Source organism: Manacus candei, unplaced genomic scaffold, assembly GCF_025592945.1.
Source record: "Manacus candei isolate 608988 ecotype Guabito, Panama unplaced genomic scaffold, ASM2559294v1 h1tg000151l, whole genome shotgun sequence".
NCBI classification, from domain to species: Eukaryota; Metazoa; Chordata; class Aves; order Passeriformes; family Pipridae; genus Manacus; species Manacus candei.
In genome coordinates this window covers 1,101,083-1,125,612 of record NW_026138199.1, presented here as the reverse complement: position 1 = coordinate 1,125,612, position 24,530 = coordinate 1,101,083, and the positions used below count along the sequence as shown (strand labels likewise).

Below are 24,530 nucleotides of genomic sequence, written 5' to 3'. Positions count from 1 at the left end.
GTTGGCAGGGGACACACTGGCATCAGGAAGTAGAGCCTGAAATCCTGAATTCGCTTTGTGTCTGCAGGGAGCTCAGAATTCTTGTGTAAACTAATCCTTCAGTGATCAATAACACCATGAGTGGTGTCTGACTTTTCTTTGGCTCTAAGTTCAGCTGGTTTTGGTCCTGGATGTTCAGGGGAATGTTTCTCACTGTGCCAAATGGATCCAATGCCAGCCATCCCAGCGAGGAGCCAGCTCACTGTCCCGTGTCTGCCCTGGTGCTGGATGCCTGTATGACCCAAAACAAGACAGTTCAGCCAGCAGAAAACTTCTGTTGAGTAGTTTTCTGTTCCCATAATGAGCTGAAATGGTTAACCATGAGTTCAGATCACTGAATAATTCAGGTCAGAAGGGATCTCTGGAGGCTGCTGGCTCAGCTCCTCACCTAAAGCAAGGCCAGCTTTGGAGTTGATTAAGTTTGCTCAGAGCTCAGGTGAGCACCAAAGCAGAGAGATGCTGCTTTTCTCAGCAACAGCAAACTGTGGATTTTTTAAGTAAGAGGGGCCCTGCTTGATTTTCTGAAAACGTGGCTCCTCTCAGTGGCTTCTACAAGAAGGAAGCGGGGATGTCTCTGGCAGCTGCTCACTGTTGGGCTGGCACTGTCTCCAGCTGAATCACAAAATCACAGAAGATCCTGACCTGGAAGGGATCCACAAAGATCATTGAGTCCAACCCCTGGCCCTGCACAGACACCCCAACAATCCCACCCTGGCCCTCAGGGCGTTGTCCAAACCCTCCTGCAGCTCTGGCAGCCTTGGGGCTGTGCCCACTGCCCTGGGGAGCCTGGGCAGTGCCCAACCAGCCTCTGGGGGAAGAACCTTTGCCTGAGATCCACCCTGAGCCTGCCCTGACACAGCTCCAGCCGTTCCCTGGGGGCTGTCCCTGCTCCCCCAGAGCAGAGATCGGAGCTGCCCCTGGGGAGGAGCTGCAGCCCCCCCTGAGCTCTGCCCTCAGCCTGCTCTGCTCCAGCTGCACACACCAAGTGCCCTCAGCTGCTCCTTGTGTGGCCCCTCCAGACTCTTCAGCATCTTCGTGGCCCTTCTTTGGACACTCTTTAATAGCTTAAGTTTCTTAATAATTAAGAAGCAGTAATAATATGAATAAGTTGCAGTAAATGGCAACTTTTGGCAGTTAAAGGAGATGTGAGCAGTGGTTGGAGCTGTGAGATAATCCTGCTTGCTGGGCACAGTTGTTCCCACCTCTGGAGCTCTGTGGATGCCAGGTTGGGTGCAGACAGGGCTGAGTGCTCAGCACTGCTCCTTCCACAGCAATCCTGTGCTTCTAGACCAGGTCCACGTGACAGCAGGGCTTGAAATCCTGCAGGAAAATAACAGGCCACTGAAGGGAAACTTCAGACTTCTTTAGAAAGCATCCAGTCACCCCAGTGCCTGGGGGATGAGACAGAGCATGGGCAGCAGTATCCCTGTGTTTTGGGGGCTGCACTGTGGCTGTGTGGGTACAGCTGGTGGGATGACTCTGCTCTGGAGCTCTTGGTGTCTCCTCAGGATGAGTGCAGCTCTGCATCGGGCAGGGCAAGAGAAAGGAATTAGCACCGGCTGTTGTTTTCTCGCATTCTGGTTAAAATCCAACAAAAGTCCAGGCAATCTGCTGAGTGGTGTTGGATTGTGGAAATAGAAGACCTCATTTCATTAAAGCACTCTGGGTCAGAAAAATGTGCATTGCATCAGTGTGGTGGCAGCAGCCCCAGGGAGAAGAGCAGTGCCTGTTCTGCAGTGTGCTCAGGGCTGTGCTCAGAGCTGTGCTCAGCACCACTGCTGGGCACACAGCACCAATGGAGCTCACAGGCTGTGCTCAGGGCTGTGCTCAGAGCTGTGCTCAGCACCACTGCTGGGCACACAGCACCAATGGAGCTCACAGGCTGTGCTCAGAGCTGTGCTCAGCACCACTGCTGGGCACACAGCACCAATGGAGCTCACAGGCTGTGCTCAGGGCTGTGCTCAGCACCACTGCTGGGCACACAGCACCAGTAGAGCTCACAGGCTGTGCTCAGGGCTGTGCTCAGAGCTGTGCTCAGCACCACTGCTGGGCACACAGCACCAATAGAGCTCACAGGCTGTCTCTGTCCTGAGCTGGCTGCACATTCACACCTCATTTCCCTGTTCCATTGAACAACCTCCTGAGCTGTGGCAGCTCCTGCATCCCTGCAGGAGCTGTGGCTGAGGCAGGGACCAGAATGTGCTGCCAGGGGCACAGGCACAGTGGGAACTCCTGGGTAGCTGAATGACATGAGGTGTCCCATCATGGGATCTGCCTGCACCCACTTACAGGCTTTTATTGCCCAAAACCCAAAACCAATTCTCTAAGCCTGGCAAATTACCATTACCTGTGTTGTCTTTACAGCTGAAGTGGGCACCAGATGTTTCTTGCATTTATTTCACCAAAAGATGAAGTCAGTTTTTACTATAAAATTATATAGTGAGATCTTGCACCCCAGGAGTTCACCTGGCAGCAGTTTCTTTTTCCCTGGCATTGGTTCCCAGGAATGTGGTCCCAGCCTGGGAGCCAAGGGTGCAGTCCAGCTGCTCTGCCTACTGCATCCCAACTTCCCAAATGCACCATTTCTATGGGTTTGTCACGGGAAAAACTGAGATCACTGTGATTTTGCTTGTCTGTAGAATCCTCAATTTCTCCTCCAGGTTAGAGAAAGCTCGTTGTGGCACTTGGTTTAGACACTGAGCATTGTGCATTTCATCTCAAATGAAATGCCCCCCACCTTCACTTCCACATCACTTTGATGTTTGACATTTTCTTTGAAGTATGGAATGTTTTGGAATCATGCAGTCACAGACTGGTTTGGGTTGGACGGGACCTTAAAGCTCATCCAGTCCCACCCCTGCCATGGGCAGGGACACCTTCCACCAGCCCAGGTTACTCCAAGCCCTGTCCAACCTGGCCTTGGACACTTCCAGAACTGGGCCAGCCACAGCTTCTCTGGGCAACCTGTTCCATTTTACTTGGGTTTATCCTTGTTCTGTCAACTTGGGGGATTCTGATAAATCCTGTAATGCAAACATTTCAGCCATGCACACAAGGCCAGAGCCCCCACAATTCCCACCTGTGCCATTCCTCCCTGCTCAGTGCCAGATGTCACCTGTAGCAGGTGACACTGATTCTCCTGGAAAACTATCAGCTGCAAGAAGCACTTGAGCTATCATATTCATTTTCTTACCAGCAAAGTCTTGCTGTTAATATTAACATTTCAGACAAGGAGTAGTAAAACCCTGTTTCTCCCACAATTCCTTGTATCAACCTGACACAAAAAAGTCATTACTTGGGAAGTCAGACAGATTCTGAGTGACTGTGTGCTTCTTCCCAGCTTTTGATACAGAATGCTAATGCATAAAAGCAAGGAAATAAAATTCAAACTAAATCTTACCCTGCCCACATGACAAGCAAAATGGGGCTGGATCCTGCATGCACCATGTTATTTGGGTTGGAAGGGACCTTAGAGCTCATCTCCCTCCTGCTGTGGGCAGGGACACCTTCCACTAGCCCAGATTGCTCCAAGTCCTGTCCAACCTGGCCTTGGACTTCCAGGATAGGGCAGCCACAGCTTCATTGTGCCAAGGGAATGACTCCTTGCTCACAGTAACTGCTCATAAAATCCTCATTAAAGAAACCCTAAAAATCTCTGTATGTGCCCACAGTTGTGCCATCCTGGCATCAATCTTTTATTTCCTTGTTTCCTTGGCCAAGGGTTTTTTCCTTAACTACAAAGCCCCTCACTTCAGAAGTGTTTGTGTCTTTCTAGCTCCTTGCCCCTGTGTTGAATACACATTGAGGTTTCCAGATGTGAGAAACAAGACATCCTAAAGGTCACTCTGCATTTTTCAGAATACAAGAGGATGTTTGTTTGTTTCTTTTTAGCAGAATTTTAAAACTGAAGGAAACATCGGTCTGCTGAGCTGGGCCAGCTAATCTCTAGCCTTTAGCAGGACTTGGGAAAGATGAATGACCAAATTTAGAGGATCTGTGGGCAAATTTACCAGAAACACGGTTTTGTTGTGGAAAGTGTGAGAAGATAAGAAGGCACAGACTTGCCTCTGGCAGTACCTGAGAGGAGAGGAGAGGACAGCTGGTCCAGCTGAGATGAGCTATTACAGAGCAGTGATCCTTGCAGGCATCAAGGATGGAGCTGGTCCCTTCCACTGCAGTTCAGTGGAAATTTAGGGACAGAGCAAATTTGACTTCAGCCTTGAGGGAGGGGATTTCCAGCACAGTCCTGACTATCAGGCAGGTCTTGGCTGATCCTTCCCTAGGAATGCTCTCAGAGCCTTTTACGTGGTCGCTGGCAGGTCACCACTCGCAGAAGGAAGAGCTGTAGGTGCCAGTTATTTTCAGGAAGGAAGGTATGGCTGAAAACGTGATCCTTCTGGAGTTCAGCCCATCCAGGCCAAGCCCCAGTGTCCCACAGCTCGAGTGCTAAGCCAGGGATCTGTGTGTTTGGTTCTTGTTCTGGCATGGAGGGCAGTGCCCCCGCTCAGGGGGCTGTGAGTACTCCAGGTTTTTCCGTGTGACTCTGTAAAAGATGGAGGCTGCTCTTGTTTTGATTCTCGCCTGATTTAATTATATTTGCTTTTTCTCTTTTTATTTCAGTTGTGATTCCAAAGAGCCCTTTACCTGCCTCCGAAGTAAACTCGGAGAAACCTAGCATGCACAGTAGCACAAAGACTGTTTTGGGGCATCAACAAGGGCAAAGGCGTCGCAAAACAGGGAAGAAGCGTGGTCGAACGACCAAAGCGCTAATCCACCACCCCATGCCTACACCCTCCAAGTCAGTGGAGCCTTTGAAATTCCCCAGAAAGAGAGGCCCCAAGCCTGGCAGTAAGGTAAAAGCTGATGCTGATGCAGGCGGGTGAACAGCAGGTGCTGCAGGTCCTGCCATGGGATGGTGCATGCGTGTGTTTGTGCACGTTTGTCTCAGCCTCTGGCTGTGTGACTGCAGCAAGTAGGAGACCCGAGGGGTATGTGGGCTGGGAGCATCCTCAGAGTCCAACCCCAGAGCTGTAGAGAATGTCTGTGTCCTAAAGATCATTTCCATCAAGAAACCGTGTCTTGGGAAGTGCACTGGCTGTGGAGTAGCATGGCAGATGCTGGGAGCACGACAGGGTGGCCAAACGGTAGAATAAGTTCTCCCGTCCTCGTATGTGGCTGGTCTGAGTCAAACCGAGGTGGCAGATCTCAGGCTTGTTATTTTTCAGGATTGTAGTTTATAAAATACACACCTATTGATTACTACGTTCTTGGGACACCCCGTCATCACCATCAGAAATGTGTCATGTTCCACAGTGCCTTGTCTGTTGGATGCAGAGGAGAGAGTGTAGTGATCACGGGTGGTAAAGGAGAGCAGGGATAAAAGGAGAAATATCTCCTCTTTTTCTGCAGAGGAAACCTAGGACATTGCTGAACCCAGCACCCACCTCTCCAACAACCAGTACCCCAGAGCCAGACACAAGCACTGTGCCCCAGGACGCTGCTACAATCCCCAGCTCTGCCATGCAGGCTCCCACAGGTAAGGAAGGGTCTCAGACCACATTCTTGACAGGATTGCACAGTTAGGAACTGCAGCAGGCAGACAGTGACACCCCAGGAGAGTCCCATTTCTTCCTAGCCTGTAAACCAGCAATCCTTACAGCTCCAGGAGGGCTGGCCTGAGAGAGGCACTGAGTCCAGATCAGCTGTTCGTTTATCTCTCTGTCTATTTGGAAATAATGGAGTCGTAGGAAGATTGCAAGGCCCCCTGTTGAGTGCAGAGACCCCTTTCCCTGAGTTCCCACGTGCATGTTGGTGACTCCACAGCTCTCCAGGGACACTGCTCATGGCCCTTCATACCTGGGGGCACTCGAGTGTGCAGCGGCGCTTGTGAGCTCCTGAGCTCTCCCACACTGTGCCAGGCACAGCTGCTGGAGCTGCACAAGGGGCAGAGCAGTTACCAAAGGGCTGTGGTCTGTCCAGGTCCAGCCAGGATACCAAGGCACTCAGGGAGAGGAGGGAGGAGTGGCAGTGAAGAGTATGTGCACTGCTGCAGATGTGAGTGCAGCTGAGGATGAATCTGGCCAGGAAAGTCTTAATGCAAAGCTGCTTTTGACATGTTGAGTCAAGCTTTGGATATGGGTTGAGCCCTCTGTTTCCCCAGAATGTAATTGGCCAGTTTTCAGAGGAACCTAAAGAACCGAGTTTCCCTAAAAAGAAAACACTGTAGGACCCCCTAAAAAGTGGGAGTTGCATTCCTTCATCCCCTCTGAACATGACCTGGCTGGTGTGGAAACCACTTTACAGCCTGACTGCAGGGAGAAACAGCAGCAGCTTGGAAAGTGAGCGTGAGGCAGGAAGGTTTTGGAGGCGATTCCCCTGTAGAAGCAGCTCTGCTGTGAGGATGCAGACAGGCAGTCGTGGTGGATTACCCCTTGTGAGCCATTGGATAATCTTAAAATCTCAGCATCTCTCAAGTTGGATTTTAGGCATCTGTTTCTTGCTTTCTTGAGTGGGTTAATGGCAAACACATTTCTCACCTTGGCAGTTTGCATTTACTTGAACAAGAACAGCAGCACTGGGCCCCACCTAGACAAGAAGAAAGTTCAGCAGCTGCCAGACCATTTTGGACCAGCTCGAGCTTCTGTTGTCCTGCAGCAAGCAGTACAGGCCTGCATTGATTGTGCTTATCATCAGAAAACAGTCTTCTCCTTCTTAAAACAAGGCCACGGGGGAGAGGTCATCTCAGGTGAGAATGGGCCCACAGCACTTTGCCTTCAGAGAGGTCGTTGCAAGAGTTCTCTCGTTGGAAGACGTCTGTCCTGGAGCCTGGTGCAGCCACAGGCCAGGGGCAGACAGAAGAGTTCTGTCTTCTCTTTCTTGCCACACATCTGTGTCAGTGAAGCAGCAGCTGGTGGCTGACTCAGAGCAGGGCAGTTCCCATGGCCTGCGGGCACAACTGTGGGAGCAGGCAGTGAGCAGCCCTGGCATCAGCCTGGGCACCATCCTGCCCCACCGACCGTCCCCTGCGCTGCCCCGGCCCCGGGAGGAGGCACAACGGGGGGGATTCTCACAGCTCCTCATGGAAAGAAAAGAACTACCCCAGTTTTGGGGTTTTTAATGGTCCTTTTAAGCCCGTGTGTAGCCGGGTCTGGGAGTGCAGGCCCCTCCTGGAATCCTTTCGGTTCCCTGGACCGCGGCTCCCCCGCGCTGCCGCCCGCCCGGTGCTGGGAGCAGCAGGCTGGTCCCGGCCTGTCCCAGCGCTGTGCCAGCCCCAGGCAGTGGCTGTTGTTGGCTCCAGACTAGCCCAGCGATGCTGAGATCCAGGAGCTGTGCGGCCCTGGGCGTAACCTCTGCCTCGGCGGGGGGTTCACGTGTTGGGCTCTGTTTGTTTCTGTCTCCAGCTGTGTTTGATCGGGAACAGCACACTCTGAACCTGCCAGCAGTAAACAGTATCACCTACGTCCTCCGCTTCCTGGAGAAGCTGTGCCACAATCTGCGCAGTGACAACCTCTTTGGGAACCAGCCTTTCTCTCAGAACAGCCACATGCAGCGCTCACACGAGTACGACCACGACAGGTATCTACCAGGTAGGAGCTGGGGCGGGGGCGGCGCTGTAGGGACCCCCAGTGCTCCATGTCTTAACCCAGATTTTATCTCTATCTCTGGAGGCAGGGCTGTGTTCCAGAGCCCTCTCATAGGGTTCATTACATCACACCCAGTGTCGTGCACATGCCCGCAGGGCTCTTGCAGGAATCCAGCTGCATTTTCTGCCTGTCAGTTTGATTTCCATCTCCGCTCTAGGTTTCCGCTCATCCGTGCTGTCTCCTTGTCTTCCCTCCTCTCCTCATCCCCCAGTTCTCCCTGCTCCCTGTAATCTGATTATGGTGACTTCATACAGTGAGGAATAAGGTGAGCGAGTGCATGAGAGTGATAAGGTGCAGCAGGTGAACTGGAATCAGGAATGAATTAGAGCCACACTGGCCGTGGACCCGCTGCCAGCGCAGCCAGCCCTCGGTGACAGCGTGGCCCTTCACGGGTGATGCTCGTGCAGCAATCCGAGGCAGAGGTGGTTTTGTTGTCCTTGCCATGGCTGATGCTCTGCTGCACTGACTGGCACGCCCCAGCTAGACAGTTTATGCCACAGTGCAGGTCATCAGGCTGCAAAACTGCTCTTAAGCCAAAACAAGCCCAGTAGCTCCCCCCACAGTGCTGGGTAGTGGCAGCAATCCTGGGGCTTGGCTGCCCCTCCAGGCTTTCTGGGGGCTCTGGGGGAGCTCCTGCTCTAGGAATACCGGTTGTGGAGAGGATCAAAGCTGTCTGCACCCTCTTAGGTGGCTGACAAGTGCTCATCTCCTTTCCTGTCTTGCTTTCTGCCTCCCCAGTCAGCAAATAGCTATTGTGTTCTTTGAGGTCTTTCCAAAGTTAATCCTTTGAATAATTATGGCTCTGACAAGAAGAGCAAGAGTTTGGAATGTAAAAGGATGAGCACTTAGGAAGAAGTTGCTAAGCATGAGGTGTAGAGGCAACAGCCAAATGCCACAGTGCTTTGTTCATTGCACCTCACAAAGCAGCCTCGGGGAGGGGATGAGCAAGAGGATCTTTAGAGAGAGTCTAGAGAGCGAGGATGATCCTCTGCTTCCTCCATGGCTGAATAGAGCCATACTGGAGCCAGCAGTGCCAGGAGCAGGGAGCTGTGCTGTGCTGTGCTGTGAGGAGCTGTAGGAAATGCAAGGACAGGAGCAGCATGATCAGTTACTGGGAGTGGAGGTTGCCCCTTGGGGAACCCTCAAATAGGAGAAATCTCCATGTTTCAGTGTGGAGATACCCTGTCGTTGAGAGATAGAGCAAAACCAGAGTGGGAGGGAGAGGACTCAGGTGTGGGCATGGATGAGAGTGTCCTGTAGCTCACACACAGGGTTTCCAGCCTCCCAGAGAGGTCAGTGGTGGCTCTGCCAAGAGCTGGGCTGCCAGGCAGGGTGGAGAAGTGTAAGTCAGAATTCAGGGAAGCTCAAGCAGAGCACCAGTTCTGACACAATGCTGAGACCTGCCCATCCTGAACTCTTGAATGGTTGCAGGGATTAAAGAAAAATTAACCACAGTCTAGAGAAGTGACAGCACCTAGTCCTGCAGTTCATACTGACGTCTCAGAGCTCCTTGGTCATCTGGTCATCTAACACCTTTCTCAGGCACCTGAAAGAAGATGATAAACATAACTATCTACATGTTACAGTGGCTTCTGGTGAGGGCAGAGGAACAGTACCGGCGATTTTGGGAGGTTTGGGCTGGTCATGGAGGAATGAGAGTGCAGTTGTACATCCTGAAACCATGCCAAGTGTCAAGGTGCTGTGGTCTCACCTTCAGCTCTGCGTGTCCTGCCTTGCTTCATCTGCAGGATGGGAATGTATTGGATGGGGCTGGTTCTTCCAGTAAACAGCCACTGGGTAGGGCTGGGAGCTACTTTCAGTTCCCAGAACAAACTGGCTTTCCAGGAGCACCCCTGGGGCTGCTGAGGAGAATTGGTGTGTGTGCTTGGGGCAGAAGGAAGGTCTGCAGCAGCCCTTGGGTCAGCTGTGTCCTGCCATTCTGTCTTACCAAGTGAGGCATGGTCATGGAAACAAGGGGAAAACAGGTCAAGTTGTACATCAGGAACAGTAGTTTGCAAGGATTCGGTTGCTGTGCCTGGGCTGGGAAATGTTCTGAATGGGTAGATCTGCCCTGGAGCCATCTGAAAACACAGGACTGGAGGGACCTTCTGGCCCCCTGAGCCCTGGGTCCTGCTGTTACAGGCACCACAGCACGTGGGGTTGCTTTGACTAACTCTGGAGTTACAGATTTTACTCTTCCACTAGAAGCTGCTCCAAGGATTTTTGCTGAATATTTAGAAACTATATTGTAGTTTCCAGCCAAAATTTATTCTTGGGCAACTTGGTATTTGTGTCTCCAGGTCTTAACATTGTCTTTTAGCTCAACTTGGATCTCTTTCTTCTGGAAGTAGTTGGAAAGCAGTTGTAACCCTCTGGGGAACTCACCTTTTGGCTGCTCTCTGCTCTCCTCAGCCAGTGTTGGTTTGACTTCATGGGGTGACCAGAGTACCACCCAGCCCTCTGGGGAGGAGCTCGTGGGGACCTGGTGCCACAGCACTGGCACCACCATGGTCACAAGAAATCTCTCTACAGCCACTTTCAGTCAGTGTGTCCTTGTAACAAATGATGACCAGCCTGTCCTGGTCACATACCTTGTTCTTCTCATCCACTGTTGTCACCTGCTGGTTCCCAGCTCATGGGACAGTGTTTCAAGTGCACATCTTCATTTGGCTGCTGGATTTACCTCTTGACTGGTTCTTCATTCTGCCTAATTTCAAATGCTACATTGTCTGGCCTGACATGGGAAGACATCAGCAGATTTCATCAGTAAATCTCTAAAATTTCCGCCAAAGGTTTAAATAAAAATACTAAATGACGCTGGGTTCAAGAATGATCTTCAAGCAGATTCATTGGCAGTTGCTCCCCAGCCTCATGTGTCACTGAGTGCTGCCAACTGCCTTTCCTCTCAAATCAGATTTCTGTGCATAGAACAAGGCTTCTGGTAATTCATGTTCTCAGTCTCAGCCAGTGGCTTTCTGTATCTGACATCTGCTGAATTCCAGGGAAATGAGACTGACCTCTGTTCCCTCATGTGACAGATCAGGATTTCCCCATAGTAGGGAAGCTGTTGAGTCAGTCTGCTGGTGGACACCTGCCATGGTATGAACCATGGCAGGTGGATTTACCCTGCCCTTTCCTTCAGAGCCTGCCACAAGCCTTGCGGTGCTGCTGAGGTCACACATGGGCATTTTGTTGCCAAAATCATTCACCTTCTGTTTCAAATGTTGGCACCATGTTTCCAGTCACTCTGAGTAGTGTGTCGCTGAGTTCTGTTACAATTTGCTGAGTTTGCAGAGTTTCAGGTGCACCATCATTGGCTTCCTCTGCGCCCTCATGTCCCTGGTTTGAGAACATTCAGTTGACTTAGTGGTGGACATTTTCATTCCTGTCCTGTTTCTCTTATCCTTTGAGCCCTGCCCCAGTGTTCAGCCTGGCTGCAGATGGAAGTAAATCCCAGAATGGTTTGGGTTGAAAGGGACATTAAGGCTCTTCTCATTCCACCCCCTGCCATGGGCAGGGACACCTTCCACTAGCCCAGGTTGCTCCAAGTCCCATCCAGCCTGGCCTTGGACACTTCCAGGGATGGGGCAGCCACAGCTTCTCTGGGCAACCTGTGCCAGGGCCTCCCAACCCTCACAGGGAAGAATTTCTTCCTGATATTCAGTCTAAATCTGCCCTCTTTCAGCTTGAAATACACTGAGTGCAGGTGGGTGTCACAGATGGAGCAACACCTGAGCCAGGTGTGTAGGTGTGCTCTGCAGCCAGGGAGGAGGTGCCAGTGCCATCAGTGCAAGGCACAGTGTCCCAGAGTGGGAGCCTGGAGTGACTTTGGCCTGACAGGATGAGGTGAGTGACTCTGACTGCCTGTGAAGGTGTCCATCCCATGGCCTTGGGGTGGCCCACAGCACCATGCAAGCATGGGCAGGTGGGCTTCTCTTCCTCCCGCCAGGCTCCCGAGTCAGGGATGTGAAATGCCCCTCGCAGCTGTCCCATCATCTGCAGGCAAGGACAACCTGCTTTCCTTTTCTCTTCACCCTTACCTTTGTGCACAGTCCCCTCACTCTGTTCCCCTGTGCTCGTTCCTTCTGTAGCTGAAGCACAGGCCTATCTTTGCCTTTGCACTGTCTCAAAACACAGGATGAGTTCAAAGCCTCCCTTCCTCCCTGCACTCCCCATGCTCTGAGGTGCACAGCTCTGTGCTGAGCAGGGCCTTTTTATCCCACTAAATGATCTGCTTGTTCTTGGCATCCTTCTCAAAGTGAGCGTTTGTCCACTGAGATTTGGGGTTCCTTCCCTCTCAGATTATTCTCTGATGATTCACATTCATGACATTTATGGCACCTTTGAACTGAAGGTATTTTCTTTTTTGCCCCAATGATCTGCTGAGTGCAACTCTGGATGTTACTCCATTTCTTTATTTTCTTAAAATTTGTCCTTTAAAACCAAAATTCTATTTTTGGTTTATCCTTTCATGAATTTACACCAGCCTCACTTCTGATGCTGAATTGTCTTCTACAGCCTGACCTTCTGTGTTTGCATGACTTTTAACATCAACTACTTTAAAAAAATAACCCAAACCAAAACCTGATGAAACCTTTCCAAAGTATCACCTCGTGTTGTGGTTCTGTGGCTGTGGGGTGAAGAAGGTTGGGTGACACAGGGATATCCAGAGACATTACCAAGGGCATTTGTTCCCATCTCTGCTGGGCAGTAAATGTTTCTTACAGGGACTTGTCCTGAGGATGGAATTTGTCTTTTTAACAATGTCACAGTGATTTTTGGTCATACTCACATGGAGTCCCAGGGCAAGCAGCTTGTCTTTCCTTTCCCTGAAGGATATTGATACAACAGGTCCTGTTCTCTACCATTGTGTTTCACCTTAATCAGCTCAACTGTGCCTGTCTGGTGCTTCCCACCCGCCTGTCCCTCCGTGTGTTGGGTGTGATGCATCCCCTTGGTGTCGGTCCCCGCCGTGCCTGTCCCCCCTCCCGCACCCTGTGCCAGCTCTGGGGGCTGCTCTGGGCTGGTGGTGGCTCCTGGCATGTGTCTGTGCCATTCCACCCCTCTGTGCCCAGCGTGCAGTGCTCGGGGCTCACTGGAAGGGGCCTGGGAGCCGGTGGCCCATGTGGGCAGGGGGCAGCTGGAGGGTCACCTCAGCTGGGACACGGTCTGCCACCCCCTGTGTCGCTCACCTGGCTCTGTCCCCATCAGTGTTGGCACTTCCATTCTGTGTCCGTCCACCCACCGACACTGTGTGTACGAGGAGCTGCCCCAGCCCATCCCGACATCCCGCGTGCCCCGCGCGGCACAGAGAGCCCCATCCTTGGGGTGTGCTTGGAAAGGAGCAGCAGCCACAGCTGGGGGTGCACTGGGGGGAAGATTGCAAACTGGAGTGGGGTTTAATCCAGCACTGTGTATGGCACAGAGAGTGTGTAAGTCATCCCAGGGTTGTTTGCCAATTGTCCAAGTGTTACGTGCATCTGAAAGGTGAACAGTGGGATGAGCAGGAATTGTGTGGGATGAGCCAAGGGGTAGAATGACGAGAAATGGAATTAAGTCAACTAGGGGTGATATTTGGGGCAAAATATGGCTAAGATTCTTTGTTAGGTTTCTCGCCACCCTTTTTCTCTGATAACACTTGTTGAGCCCTCTCAGATGTTCTGAGTTGCAGCCTGAGCAGGGCTGGCGATGCACGCAGAGCTCAAGGGACTCTGGCAAGACTGAATTTCCCAGGACATCTCCACTCCTAAATAGGGCTTGTTCTCTTTTCCTAGACAGAAGCAGTTCGTTAGACGGCTCTCTGCAGGGACCAGGCCGGGGTACAAAGCGCTATTCCCAAGATTCCCCTCCATACACTGCTCCTCTCTCCCCCAAGTTACCAAAGAATGACCGTCACCCTTTGGAAGGTGAGCACAGCGTCTCTTCCCAAAGCTGGCTGTTCACAGTGCCCTGTCCTGGCTCAGCAGGGTCACCTCTGCCATGCCAGACTGAGCCATGGCTTCAGGGAGCTGCTTTGCTTGTCCCTGGCATGGGTTGTGCCTGGTGTTCCAGAGGGAAGGGAACTGCTCTGTGGTGAGACAGGTTCCCCACACGGATGCATAAGGCATGTGGAATGCAGTGGGAATTCCTTCTAACCCTGATAGTCATCCTCTCATACCGTGTAATTTGGGGTTTAATCACCCGTGGTTTGGCTTCCGTGGCCGTGCATGGCATTAACATCCTTAAACTGCCCAGCTGCTCCAGTCAATCTGCCCTGGCTTGTTCCCTCAGTGTTTGCTGGGGTGTGTTGTACAGATGCTGATGTGCAGCTGGACAGCCAGGAACCTACTGCCCTTTCCCAGGATCTCATCTTGTTCCTCACAGTCCTCCCTGAAAGAGCTGGGGGGTCTCACTGGCATGTGCTCCACTGGCTCAACCAGATCATTCACATCCTGCTGCTGCTTCCCACAGAGTCCCTTGGGATACCACTGTTGTGCTGGGCCCACACATTCCCAACAGCAGCTGCTGGAATGTCCTCTTTGCTGTCTGATCCACAGGTATCCCTTGCATGTGCAGGTGGGACATTTCCAGGAGGTCCAAGTAGCTGGAGGACTCCCTGAACTGAGCAACCTTCAGTAAAAATACTTCCACTTTTGTTCTGAATTGCAAACCCTCCATAATGCAGACTGGAGATTTAATCTTACTGATGCCTTTTAATTAATGGATGGTGAAATCTGCCAAGGTGTTAATCACAGTTCTTTGTAATATATCCCTGAAAAAGTGCTGGAGACTCCTGGGTGGGCTCACAGTTCAATGGCTTCGTGCTCTGTTGCTGTCCCTTTAGAATCCCCATCTCCCTGGCTCTTCAGGGGTTGCTGATCCCAGGTGTGAGTGCCCAGCCTGCCATCACTGTGGGTGATTTTGGTCTCCATCCATCACTGTGTCCTGTGACCCTGTCACTAAGCACAGCTGCTCTGAACTTGCACCCTGTTGCCCAGAGAAGCTGGGGCTGCCCCATCCCTGGAGTGTCCAAGGCCGGTTTGGACGGGGCTTGGAGCAACCTGGGCTAGTGGAAGGTGTCCCTGCCCATGGCAGGGGAGTGGAATGAGATGAGCTTTAAAGTCCCTTCCAACCCAAACCAGTCTGTGATTCTGTGGTGGACAGTTTTTAGTGGCCTTGGTATCTACAGTAAGAACAACTGTAGGTTTGTCACAGAGCTGAAACGAAACCCAAGGTGATATGTGGGGACTGTCTCATCTATTCCAGCACACTGACAAGTCAGAAACTGTTCCCTGAGGCCCCCTGTTTCTTACCTCCAAATACACATCCGTGCTGGTCTCTTTGCCATTCCCCTCTGATCCATCAGCTGAGGTACTATTAGCATGACCCAGCTCCTCCTCCTCCCCCAGCAGGTGGGACACACAGTTCAGCCTGTTCTGGAAGTGCTGGTCTGCTCCAAAGGTTCAGGTGCCTTAGCTGGGTGGTGAATATTGCACACTCTGTATTGTCAGCGAATAGAGAAGGCTTCCATAATGGGTAATTCCAAGGAAGAATCTACATTAGGTTGTCTACAAGATTGATTCTTGGTCTGCTTCAAAGTCTGTTCACTTATCCCTTGGCCTTTGAATGGGTTGTGCCATCTGGATGCAATACACTCCAGCCTCTTCCAGAAAAACACAGACAAGTGGGCAGAAAGTGTGTCTGTGTGTGAGGGGGGTGATCCTGTCAGTGTGTGACCTTCCTACAGTGGCTTGGGCTGGTTCTGTGCTTGGTCCAAGCAGGGAGGAATGAGGTGCAGTTCCAGATTCCATCTAGAAATTCATTCTTATCCCAAAGCTAAAAGCTGAAATGAATACGTCCTCCTCCACCAGGAAATTGAAGTGCAGGCAGGAATACTTGGATTTCAGAGGATATATTTTAAGAATATGCACCTGAAATGCTTGGATATTGAATATTTCTTGAGCAAGAGGGTACATCTTTTCATGGAGCTTAACTCTGGCTTCAGCAGAGTGACAGACAGCAGCCCCTGAACACTTCCCAGTTTGCCAAATGGAAGGCTGTGAGCAGCAGTGGGATATCCCATTCACCATGCCTTTGGCAAAGCAGAGAGACGAGGAGGGGATCTCACCTCTTACATTGTTTTTCCTCTTGCATCCAGTGGCATTTGTGTTGCTTTTTGCTGAAACGCTGCAGTCCCAGCCCAGTGGGGACCTGCCTTCACAGCCCAGCATTTGCTGGAAGCAGTGGGTGTTCAGTAGTTGTGCAAATCAGATTTGTGCTTGTGGCCAAACTCCTGTGTTTTAGCAGTAAAATGGCACTGTTGAGTCTGTAGCACTATTTGTTTAATTAAACTTTAATTATCTGCTCCCTGCCTCTCCACCACTAATTGTGGTGTGTTTCCCTACAATGTGCCAACTGCCAGCCTTTAGTTAACTCTAGCAGTTGGTGTAGGGAAATCTGCCTAAGAATCAACCACCTCCTCCCTCCTTCAACGCTGGCTGTGGAGGGTGAAGGATCCTGGATAGTGCCTGAGCACAGTCTTGCCCTGCCCATGCCCAGGAGCATGTTGTTTACTGCTGCAGATGACTCACAGGGACAGTAATCATTGCCCTCTTGCCTCATCTTCCTCTCCCCTTCCTAGAGGTGTCAGTTCATCTCAGCAGTTCTCTGTGTACTTGTATTTTTAGGAAGACCCTCAATCTCTCTTGCATTGCCCCTGCCAGGAAGCCTCCAGCTCTGCTGCAAAGTTCACAGCCCAGCCAAGCACTGCCCTGAGCTGGGATAGGGAACCTGGGGGGCAGTGTGCACCTTCACTTCCACCTCCTGGCAAAGAAACGTGGTGCCCCCAGGCCTGGCCTCACCCATGGCCTCTGGGTGTGTGATCACAGTTCCTGTGAGAACAGGATCACATATTTGCAGAATGCATCACATTCCCATCAGGATAACAACAGTGTGTTGACTGTTGAGTGAAGTATTTTCTGGGGTTGAGTTTTGGATCCTCAGCATGGGACCAACATGAACCTGTGCATGTGCTCTCCCAACCCCCCAAGCTGGGCCTTCTGCTGACAGTGAGGAGAGCTTTGGGGTCCTGGGGAGCAGTTAGAGACACGTGTGCCTGACCCAGCACATCTGGGTGAGTGTCCCTGTGTGTCACCTCGGGGGGGGGCTGTGTTTCCTTGGAGGCTGGAGATGTGCAGCATGGAGCTGTTCCCATGCCCACAACCTGTCCTGTGGCAGTGCACAGGGCTGTGCCCACTGCCCCCTCTCTTGCTTCTGCCCTTCCTTGGCAGTCAGACAGCACCCTCTCCCAGATGTTTAATGGGAAGTCGTTTAGGGTTTAAGCAGAACTGTCCTGTTGAAGAGGAGACCAAGTGTAGTTCCTCAGAAGCAGCTCCAGTGGAGACCCCCTGGTGTAAGGGACAGCCAGTGGTGGATCTGGCTGGGCAGGGGATCTCCACCCACCCCAGGGCCAGAGCAGCCACTCTGTGCTGGCTTTGTGTCCAGCCTGGAGCTGAAATGGGATGCTGGGAGTGCAGGAGGGGTTCACAGTTATTTGGGAAAAGCCATGAGTCAGAAAACCACCCTTTATGCACTGAGAGCAGGTGAGAACACACCTGCCCACATGGGAAGTGAGTGACACAGGACAGGTCACCGGAGGGGGGTACAGTCTTACCACCAGCAGTTTCTAGTGAGAGTGCAGGGCTGTGCTGCTCTTTTTAGGCATGTCCCAGAGACCTAAAAGCAAAAAAAGGCAGCAGTGCCTCAAGTGCAGAGTGACAAAGCCCCCGAGGTGGAAAAACAGCAGTTACCCAGGTGATAATCTCCCATTGGCCTCACCAAACTGGCCAACAGCCAGACAAGAGGGTTCCCAATCCATAGCCTTATGAGCTGAAGCTCTGGAAGGTCAGGGCTGGGTATTTCCAGCTGAACTGGCTCTGGGATCTCTACTCAAACACAGACAGCAGAACACTGAGACCAGAGGACCCCAGCTCACAGAACAGTCCCATAGTTTATAGAAACCACAGCAAATAAGGTGCCTTCAGGAGAGCTTCTCCAGTCGGGTGGGACCCTGTGTCAGCAGCACTCAGGGTTAGGCTCGGGCTCTGCACCTCCCTTCACTGGAGCCTGGCACTACCATGTCAGCAGGGAATTTGGGAAAATCTCAACAGCTTTTGGGTCTCTCAGGCTGCAGTATCGACTCTACACCCTCACCACCAACCCAGCTCAGCACAGCTTTGCTGTGCTGCTTCTCACCTCCTGCTCCTGTGGTCTGGGAAGCCCCAGGGAGCAAACCCAGGGCCTAGCCAGAGCAGTGGCTCAGGTTTCTTGCCCCTTGTCACCTGCTGTGTGTTGGAGTGGCAGCAGCTCAGGGCTGTGAGCTGCTCTCAGGGTCTCTGCAGACCCTGGTAGGGGAGCTGCAGCCCCAGCCCCAGCCCCAGCCTTGGCCGGGGGTGCTGGCCCCAGAGTGCGCTGGCCCTGCCCCTCAGTGTGGGAGCTGCTTTCCTCCTTGGTGCAGGAACTTGCCAGGTAATTCCTAGGAAAGAATGCAGGTATGACTCAGGAGGCTCAAGGGCCAGGTGGGCTGAGACTTGGTTGTGCCATAGTAAAACCTACAGACACGTGGCCCTGAGGTGATGCTGTCACAGTGTAACAGCAGAGGCAGGTCTTGCTGGCTCAGATACAACCCTGGATAGTCTCCTCAGCCTTTCCATCCCAATAGTGCCACCAACAGCTGGAAATTCAATGGTGAGGAAGGTGAGGAAGCTGCTGTTGCCCTGGGACCCTGCCTGGGGAGGACCCTCAGCCCAGTCCCTCCTGGGCACGTGCCAGCACAGGGAATTGGTCTCCAACGTGGTTAGGCTGGAAAAGGGCAGGAGGTCAGGAGGGATGAGCAGCTGGTCACCAGCATGTTGCTTTTGGGGCTGGAGGACCAGCATGGCATGGGAGCATTGCCTGGCCATGACAGTGCAGCCCCTCCTGCCCTGCATGTGGTGCTGCCCTCCGGGATCCCACATGTCCCACACCCCAATCCCAACCGCCGGGGCCAGTCCCTTGCACGCTGATGCTGAGGGTGTGCAGTGTGTGATCCCCCAGGGAGCCTCCCCTTCCCTCCCTGCTCAGGGCTATGTGTGAGTCCTGTGTCTGTTGGCATCCAGATGGAGCAGGCCTGCCCTGCCACGGAGGGGTCCAGGGCCATTGGAGCACAGGGCTGGGCCAGAGCTGGTGGTGGCACGAGCAGAGGAGCTGCTGCCTCAGTCTGGGCACCAGCCATTGTCACTGCCCACTAGTTGGACTGGCGTTTGCCAGGTGAACACCAGGCAGTGCCTGGTTTGATCCCTGTGCTGTGGAGGAGACCAGTGAGAGGGGTCAGAGCCAGTGAGTGCTGCAGTTCTTTCCCCGAGCAGGAGCGTTGGGCCGTGGGGTTCGGGTGCACTGACTGCAGCTTGGTGCGTTCCAGGTGAAACCTTTGTCCTGGGAGATGGCCTCCCAGGGCCCTTGGAGCCTCGCCTGGACCCTATGGACTCTGCCTTGAACTCTGTCAATTCCTCCAGCCACAGCAGGAGCTCCAGAGACTGTCGCCTGCCAGGATACAGGCACCTGCACCAACCCTCGAGCCTCAGCCAGGGCACCTCTGCCCTGCGCAGGCCTAGCTCTGGGGGTAAGAGCTCAGAACAGCCCTGCAGCTGCACAGTGGCAATAGAGGACCTTCCTAATTCCAGTTACACCTTTCTGACTTCAGCAAGTACCAGCCTGGGCTCTGCACAGCCCCCCAGCTCTGTGAGGTGTGGTGGCACCTGGGTGGGGGGCAGTGTGGACAGTGACACTGCTCCTGTGGCTGGTGACTGGGGGGACCTGGAGGTCAGTGGAGAGGAAGGAGCAGGCAGGAGCTGAACTGTGTCCAAGTGACAGATGGGCATCTGGGTCCGTGAGGATGGATCGGGAATGGCCGGGGAGTCGAGAGCTGCCTGGAGAGGCTGGAGCTGAGGGGGAGGCTGGGAGGGTGGGATGTGTGAACAGCACGTCTGTGTGGAGGGAGAGGGGCAGGAGAGCTGAGCTGGTCAGTACAGCACATCAGCATATCAGGTTGCAAAAAGTGTGATTTTGGGTGCATGGTGTCAATAAAAGCCTCTCAAAAGCTCAGGCTGCTGGTGCCTCCCCCCACCTGCGTGTGAGGGCAGAGCTGGGACAAGGGGCTGTGCCGATGCCAGAATGTTGGGAACAGGACTTGTGTCAGCTCGGACCGTGCTTTGGGACCACAGGATGTCACCTGTGGGCTCAACCTGTCAGAAAATGAAAACATAAACCAGCTTTGCTGTGTTAAATGTGCTAAAGGTGTTGGGAGTGGAGGAGGAACTGTGTGTGAGGAGAGACGTGGGAGTGGGGAGGGTGTTCTGCAGAGGTGGGAGCTGTCAGCTGATAGGCGAGGAGGAGTGAGAATGGGGGGGCAAAAAAGGGGAAATTGGAGTTGAGAGAGAGGAAAAGGGCTCAGTATAGAAGGCTGCCCTGAAAAGGAGAGGGAATACGGCTTCTGTGCCAGACCTGCACTGCAAGGATGTGGGGCCTGACTGGGATGTGATCCTTGCTGTGTCTCTGCCCTTGCTGTGGGAGAGGAGGCTGAGTGGTAGGTTGAGGGTCAGTTACTGTGGCCACTGGACTAACAGCCCTGTCTGCACCCGCAGGCTCCGACAGGTACCTGGGCCCCCGGGACGTGTCCCGGCTGAGCGGCCGCGACCCCTCGTCCTGGTCGGTGGAGGAGGTGATGCAGTTCATCCGCGAGTCCGACCCGCAGCTGGGCCCCCACGCAGACCTCTTCCGAAAGCACGTGAGTGCCTCTGGCTGTGGGCAAACGTGTGTGTCACGTGGGGGGGGAATCAGCACACAAGGAAAACGCAGGAGAGTCAGAAAATGGCAGCACTTTGGACCAGCTGGAGTTCTGTGCTTAATAAAAATATCCTCATAAATCCTGCTCATCCCCTGTCCGGGATTGGGATCCTCACTCAGACCCCTTCAGGGGCAGACCTGGCAGCTTTGAATCCCAGTGCTGAAAACACAAACCCTGCTCACCCTGGAGCCTAATACTCACCTCATGGCAAATTTCTCCTGTCAAGAAGCACATTCCAAGTGGGATTCATGGAGTGCATCGCTGCTCAACTCCGTTTCCTATAGCAGGGAGTCCCCTAAGGCTCTGCTCCTTGTGCACATCTGTAAGTGTAAAACAGCTGCAGACACAGCATGGAGTTTGTACCATTAAAGCTACAAGAGGTTTGGCAGCTCCATGTCCTGATTCCTGCCAGAACTGTCTTCCCTCTGCGTTTTGATTGAGTCCATGTTCTATCTGGTGCTGCTTGGGAAGTCGGAAGAGCCCTGGGAGCAAACACCCAGCACTGCATCCTGCTCTGGGCTGTGCTGACACAACACTCCTTTTTTTAATTAGCTCTATTTTAGAACCACCAGTAATTGAAAAATGTTTGTTTTAATTATGCAAAAGCTGCCAAGGGTGGGAGGTGCCCTGGATTGGAAGTCCTGGGGAGAACCTTGCTTTTATCTGCAGAAGGGAAAACCAGATCAAACCTGGTACTGGAGATCCCTGGAGATCTCATCAGGCTGAAACCTAACTGGGCATTGACATAGGGCAGGACCTTCTGTTGTTTGAGGTGGTGATTTTTATTTTTCTTTTATAAGTCCATTAACATTTTTTCGTGGAAAACTGTCCAGTGCAAAGCTCTGGCCCCATCCTGGACTGGGTGATGGAAAGGAGCACTGAAAAGGACTGGGAGACTTCCACTTCCAGATGCCAAGGACAGAGCTGTTCTCTGGTTTTTCTGAGCTCATGATCCATCCCTTCCTGAGCCTCAGGTGGGACACACCTGGACTCTGCTGTAAAGCATCAGCTGCTTTGGAAGCTGCTGTGTTGGAATCAGCCCTGCTGGGGATGAGGAGCTTCACCACTCTCTGCCAGTGGCTGGGACTGTGCTGTGAACTCCAGAAACACAGAATAGAAACCCAGAATCATTCAGGTTGGAAGAGCCTCTGAGCTCATAGAGTCCAATAAGACCCCAGCCCTGCCAAGGTCACCACTAAACCATGTCCCCAAGTGCCACATCCACAGGGTTTTGAACACTTTCAGGGATGGTGATTTCACCACTGCCCTGGGCAGCTGTGCCAGTACCTGACCACCCTTTCAGGGAAGAAATTTTTTCATGATATCCAGTCACAGAGTGCAGACTTTGAGTTTCAGGGTCTGTTCCTTCACCTCCATCTCCATCCGTGACTCAGGGCTGTGTGTCATGGCAGGGCTGTTGTCACCATTGCTCCTGTGCTGGGGTGAAGTGCCCTGGAACGAGCCACTGCTCCCCTGCCTCCATCATTCCCCTGTCAGCAAAACCTCCCTTTTCCTCCCTCCCCACCTCCTTCAGGATTTGCTGCCCCTCTGGCCAAGGCTCCTGGATGTTGATCACCCAGCAGATTCCCCGCTGCACGTGGGGTCTGGGGCTGAGGCCTGTGCTGGAGCAGGGTGGATGCAGTGCTGTCCATGCTGAGATGTCCCTGCTGGGATGTTGCTGAGCAGGGCTGACACCCAGCCCCGCTGCTGCCTGTTGTCCTGGCTCAGCGAGCAGGGAGGGGCTTCCAAGGGGCGTCACAAGCGCTGTTGGTTCCCCCTTGCAGGAGATCGACGGGAAGGCCCTGCTCCTGCTGCGGAGCGACATGATGATGAAGTACATGGGGCTGAAGCTGGGGCCAGCCCTGAAGCTCACTTACCACATCGACAAGCTAAAGCAAGGCAAGTTCTGAGAGGACATTGGCAGGACAGATCCTGGAAGCTCCGCTCCTGGCCACCCCCACCCGCGCTCACCTGCCGACAGGTTCGCATGCACACACCCCATTTACACCGCAGACAGACAGACAGACGGACACCTCGCTGACAGCCCGGCCCCCCCAGGGGACAGACGGACACCTCGCCGATAGCCCGGCCCTCCCCGGGTCCCGCTGCCCCCGCCCCAGCGGGAGGAGCCCGGCCCAGTTGGGCTTCACGCCAGACTCGAGCCGTGGGCGCCCTGTTGGAAGCAGAGGGTCTCTCCCAGCACTCCTTCGTGGGCTCCTGGTCCTGCTTCCCCGGGATGGAGCAGCAGCTCTGGGCAGTCCGTGGGGACTGGCACCACCTCCTCCCTCTCGCCTGCTCGGGGCAGGCTCTGGGGGGGCTGCAGCGGGGCCGTGCCCCGACTGTGCCCTGCGGCACCACGGTGAGCTCGGAGCATCCACTGCCCCGGCCCCGCCTTCCACAGCGGGGGGAGCCCGGGGGCCACTCACCCCCCTCAGCTCTGCCTACCCCTGGCTTCAGACCCGGCTCCAGCTGGGCACGCCAGGCCAGGGATGGAAGCTTTCATATTTATTCCAGACTGGAAAGGCCACACGGCACTGGCTGGGAGCGTGGAGTGAGTTGGGAGAGCCAAGGAGCAGGGCTGGGTGCCCCTGGCACGTGTTGGAGGCTGCCTGGATGCTGCAGGACTCGGCTGATACTTCTCGCCTTTTATTTTTTTTTTTAATTTTCTCTTTTGGAATTTTTTTTTTTTACTAAGGAGTTGTGTGTTTAAAACGATGAGATGATTTTTCTACCTATGTTGAACTCGCAACTCTTGGTGATTTTTAGCCAGAGCTGCCAAGGTTTGTCTTCCCAGGGGCACTCCCGCTCCTCTAGAGTTTTGGTCCGTCCCAGCTCAGAGTGTGAGAGGGTGTTGGGTCTGCCCAGAGGATCCCGGGGTGGTGACCCGTCCCGATGTTGCTCTTCCTGTGAGGGCTTTGTCCTGCCCGGGGCCCCTCTTGGTCTCAGGCAGTTTAATGTATTTATTTTTGATGGCACTTGAGCGGTTCCCGCGGTCCCAGACACGTTCCTGCAGCTGCACGAGGAGTGTGGGGGCCACCGGCTGTGCCAGCACCGTCCCCGGGCAGCAGTGCCAGCTCGGGGCTGCCTGTGGGGCAGGGGCTGCCCAGACCCCTGAGCGGCCGAGCCGGGGCAGGGCTGGTGGGGCAGGCGGGGGCTGACCCCGCTGTGTCCCCACACAGACCCACCCGTGCCACATTCCCCTGCAGTGACCAAAGGGCTGGGACGGGATCTCCACTCCGAGCACTTCTTCCTCCTGCCCTCAGCTCACCCTCTGCATCCAGAGCCACGGCTCAGCACCCCGGCCAGCCTCGAGGGCCCTGGCCAGCAGCAGGACGGGCCCCCGCGGGGACCAACCCTCCAGGCTCTTGCACTGGGTCAGGTTTACCCCTAAGGGGCAAAGTTGCAAAAAAAAAAAATTTAAAAAATAAAAAAAATACCCCAACACCCAAAGTAATGAGAAGGCAAAAGGCTTTTTGTCACAGAGCGTAGCCCGTGCTGGGCCTGGGACACCCCTCCGTGTGACCCGCACTGGTCCTGCTGCACCCGGGGCCTGGCAGGGTCAGCCAGTGCTTTCCTCTGCACTTATTTTACGTTGATCTGTTTATAAATAAAAGGATACCAAGTTCCTCCCCGCTGTTTGTGCACTGAGCGCTGGGCTGGGCCCTGCAGTGGCTCCCACAGGCACCTGCCAAGGGGGGAGCGCAGGGACAGGCAGCGGGTGCTGGTGCAGGACAGACCCGCGGCTCCCTGCCTGCCTTGCCCTGCCCTCCCTGCCCGTCCTCCGGGGCTGAGGGAAGCGGATGGGATGACATCCATCGCGCCCTCCCGATCTCTGCCCAGCCCCTCCCGCCCCCAGCCTGACCCCCCTCTTGCTCTTCGCGGTGCTGCCCGTGCTGACAGAGGCTTCTGTGACTCCTTGTCCCTGTCTGGAGCTTGAAGGGGGTGTTGGGGCAGGAGCAGTCCCAGCCGAGCCCCTGAACCCATCG

General features: G+C 53.8%; 1 protein-coding gene across 3 annotated transcripts in view; it reads left to right on the top strand.

The window, feature by feature from the left end:
• SCMH1 (Scm polycomb group protein homolog 1) overlaps positions 1 to 24,170 on the top strand; it is a 69,862-nt gene extending 45,692 nt beyond the window's left edge. Inside the window, exons 9-16 of one of the 3 annotated variants that reach the window (XM_051772239.1) lie at positions 4,660 to 4,892; positions 5,449 to 5,575; positions 6,584 to 6,784; positions 7,440 to 7,625; positions 13,457 to 13,588; positions 19,120 to 19,320; positions 20,342 to 20,484; positions 22,329 to 24,170. In XM_051772239.1, the coding sequence (XP_051628199.1) occupies positions 4,660 to 4,892; positions 5,449 to 5,575; positions 6,584 to 6,784; positions 7,440 to 7,625; positions 13,457 to 13,588; positions 19,120 to 19,320; positions 20,342 to 20,484; positions 22,329 to 22,454 (1,349 nt within the window). In that variant the 3' untranslated portion in view covers positions 22,455 to 24,170. The remainder of the gene's footprint in view (positions 1 to 4,659; positions 4,893 to 5,448; positions 5,576 to 6,583; positions 6,785 to 7,439; positions 7,626 to 13,456; positions 13,589 to 19,119; positions 19,321 to 20,341; positions 20,485 to 22,328) is intronic. The other 2 variants (XM_051772240.1, XM_051772241.1) reach the window with 2 other exon arrangements.
• Positions 24,171 to 24,530: the final 360 nt, after the last annotated feature.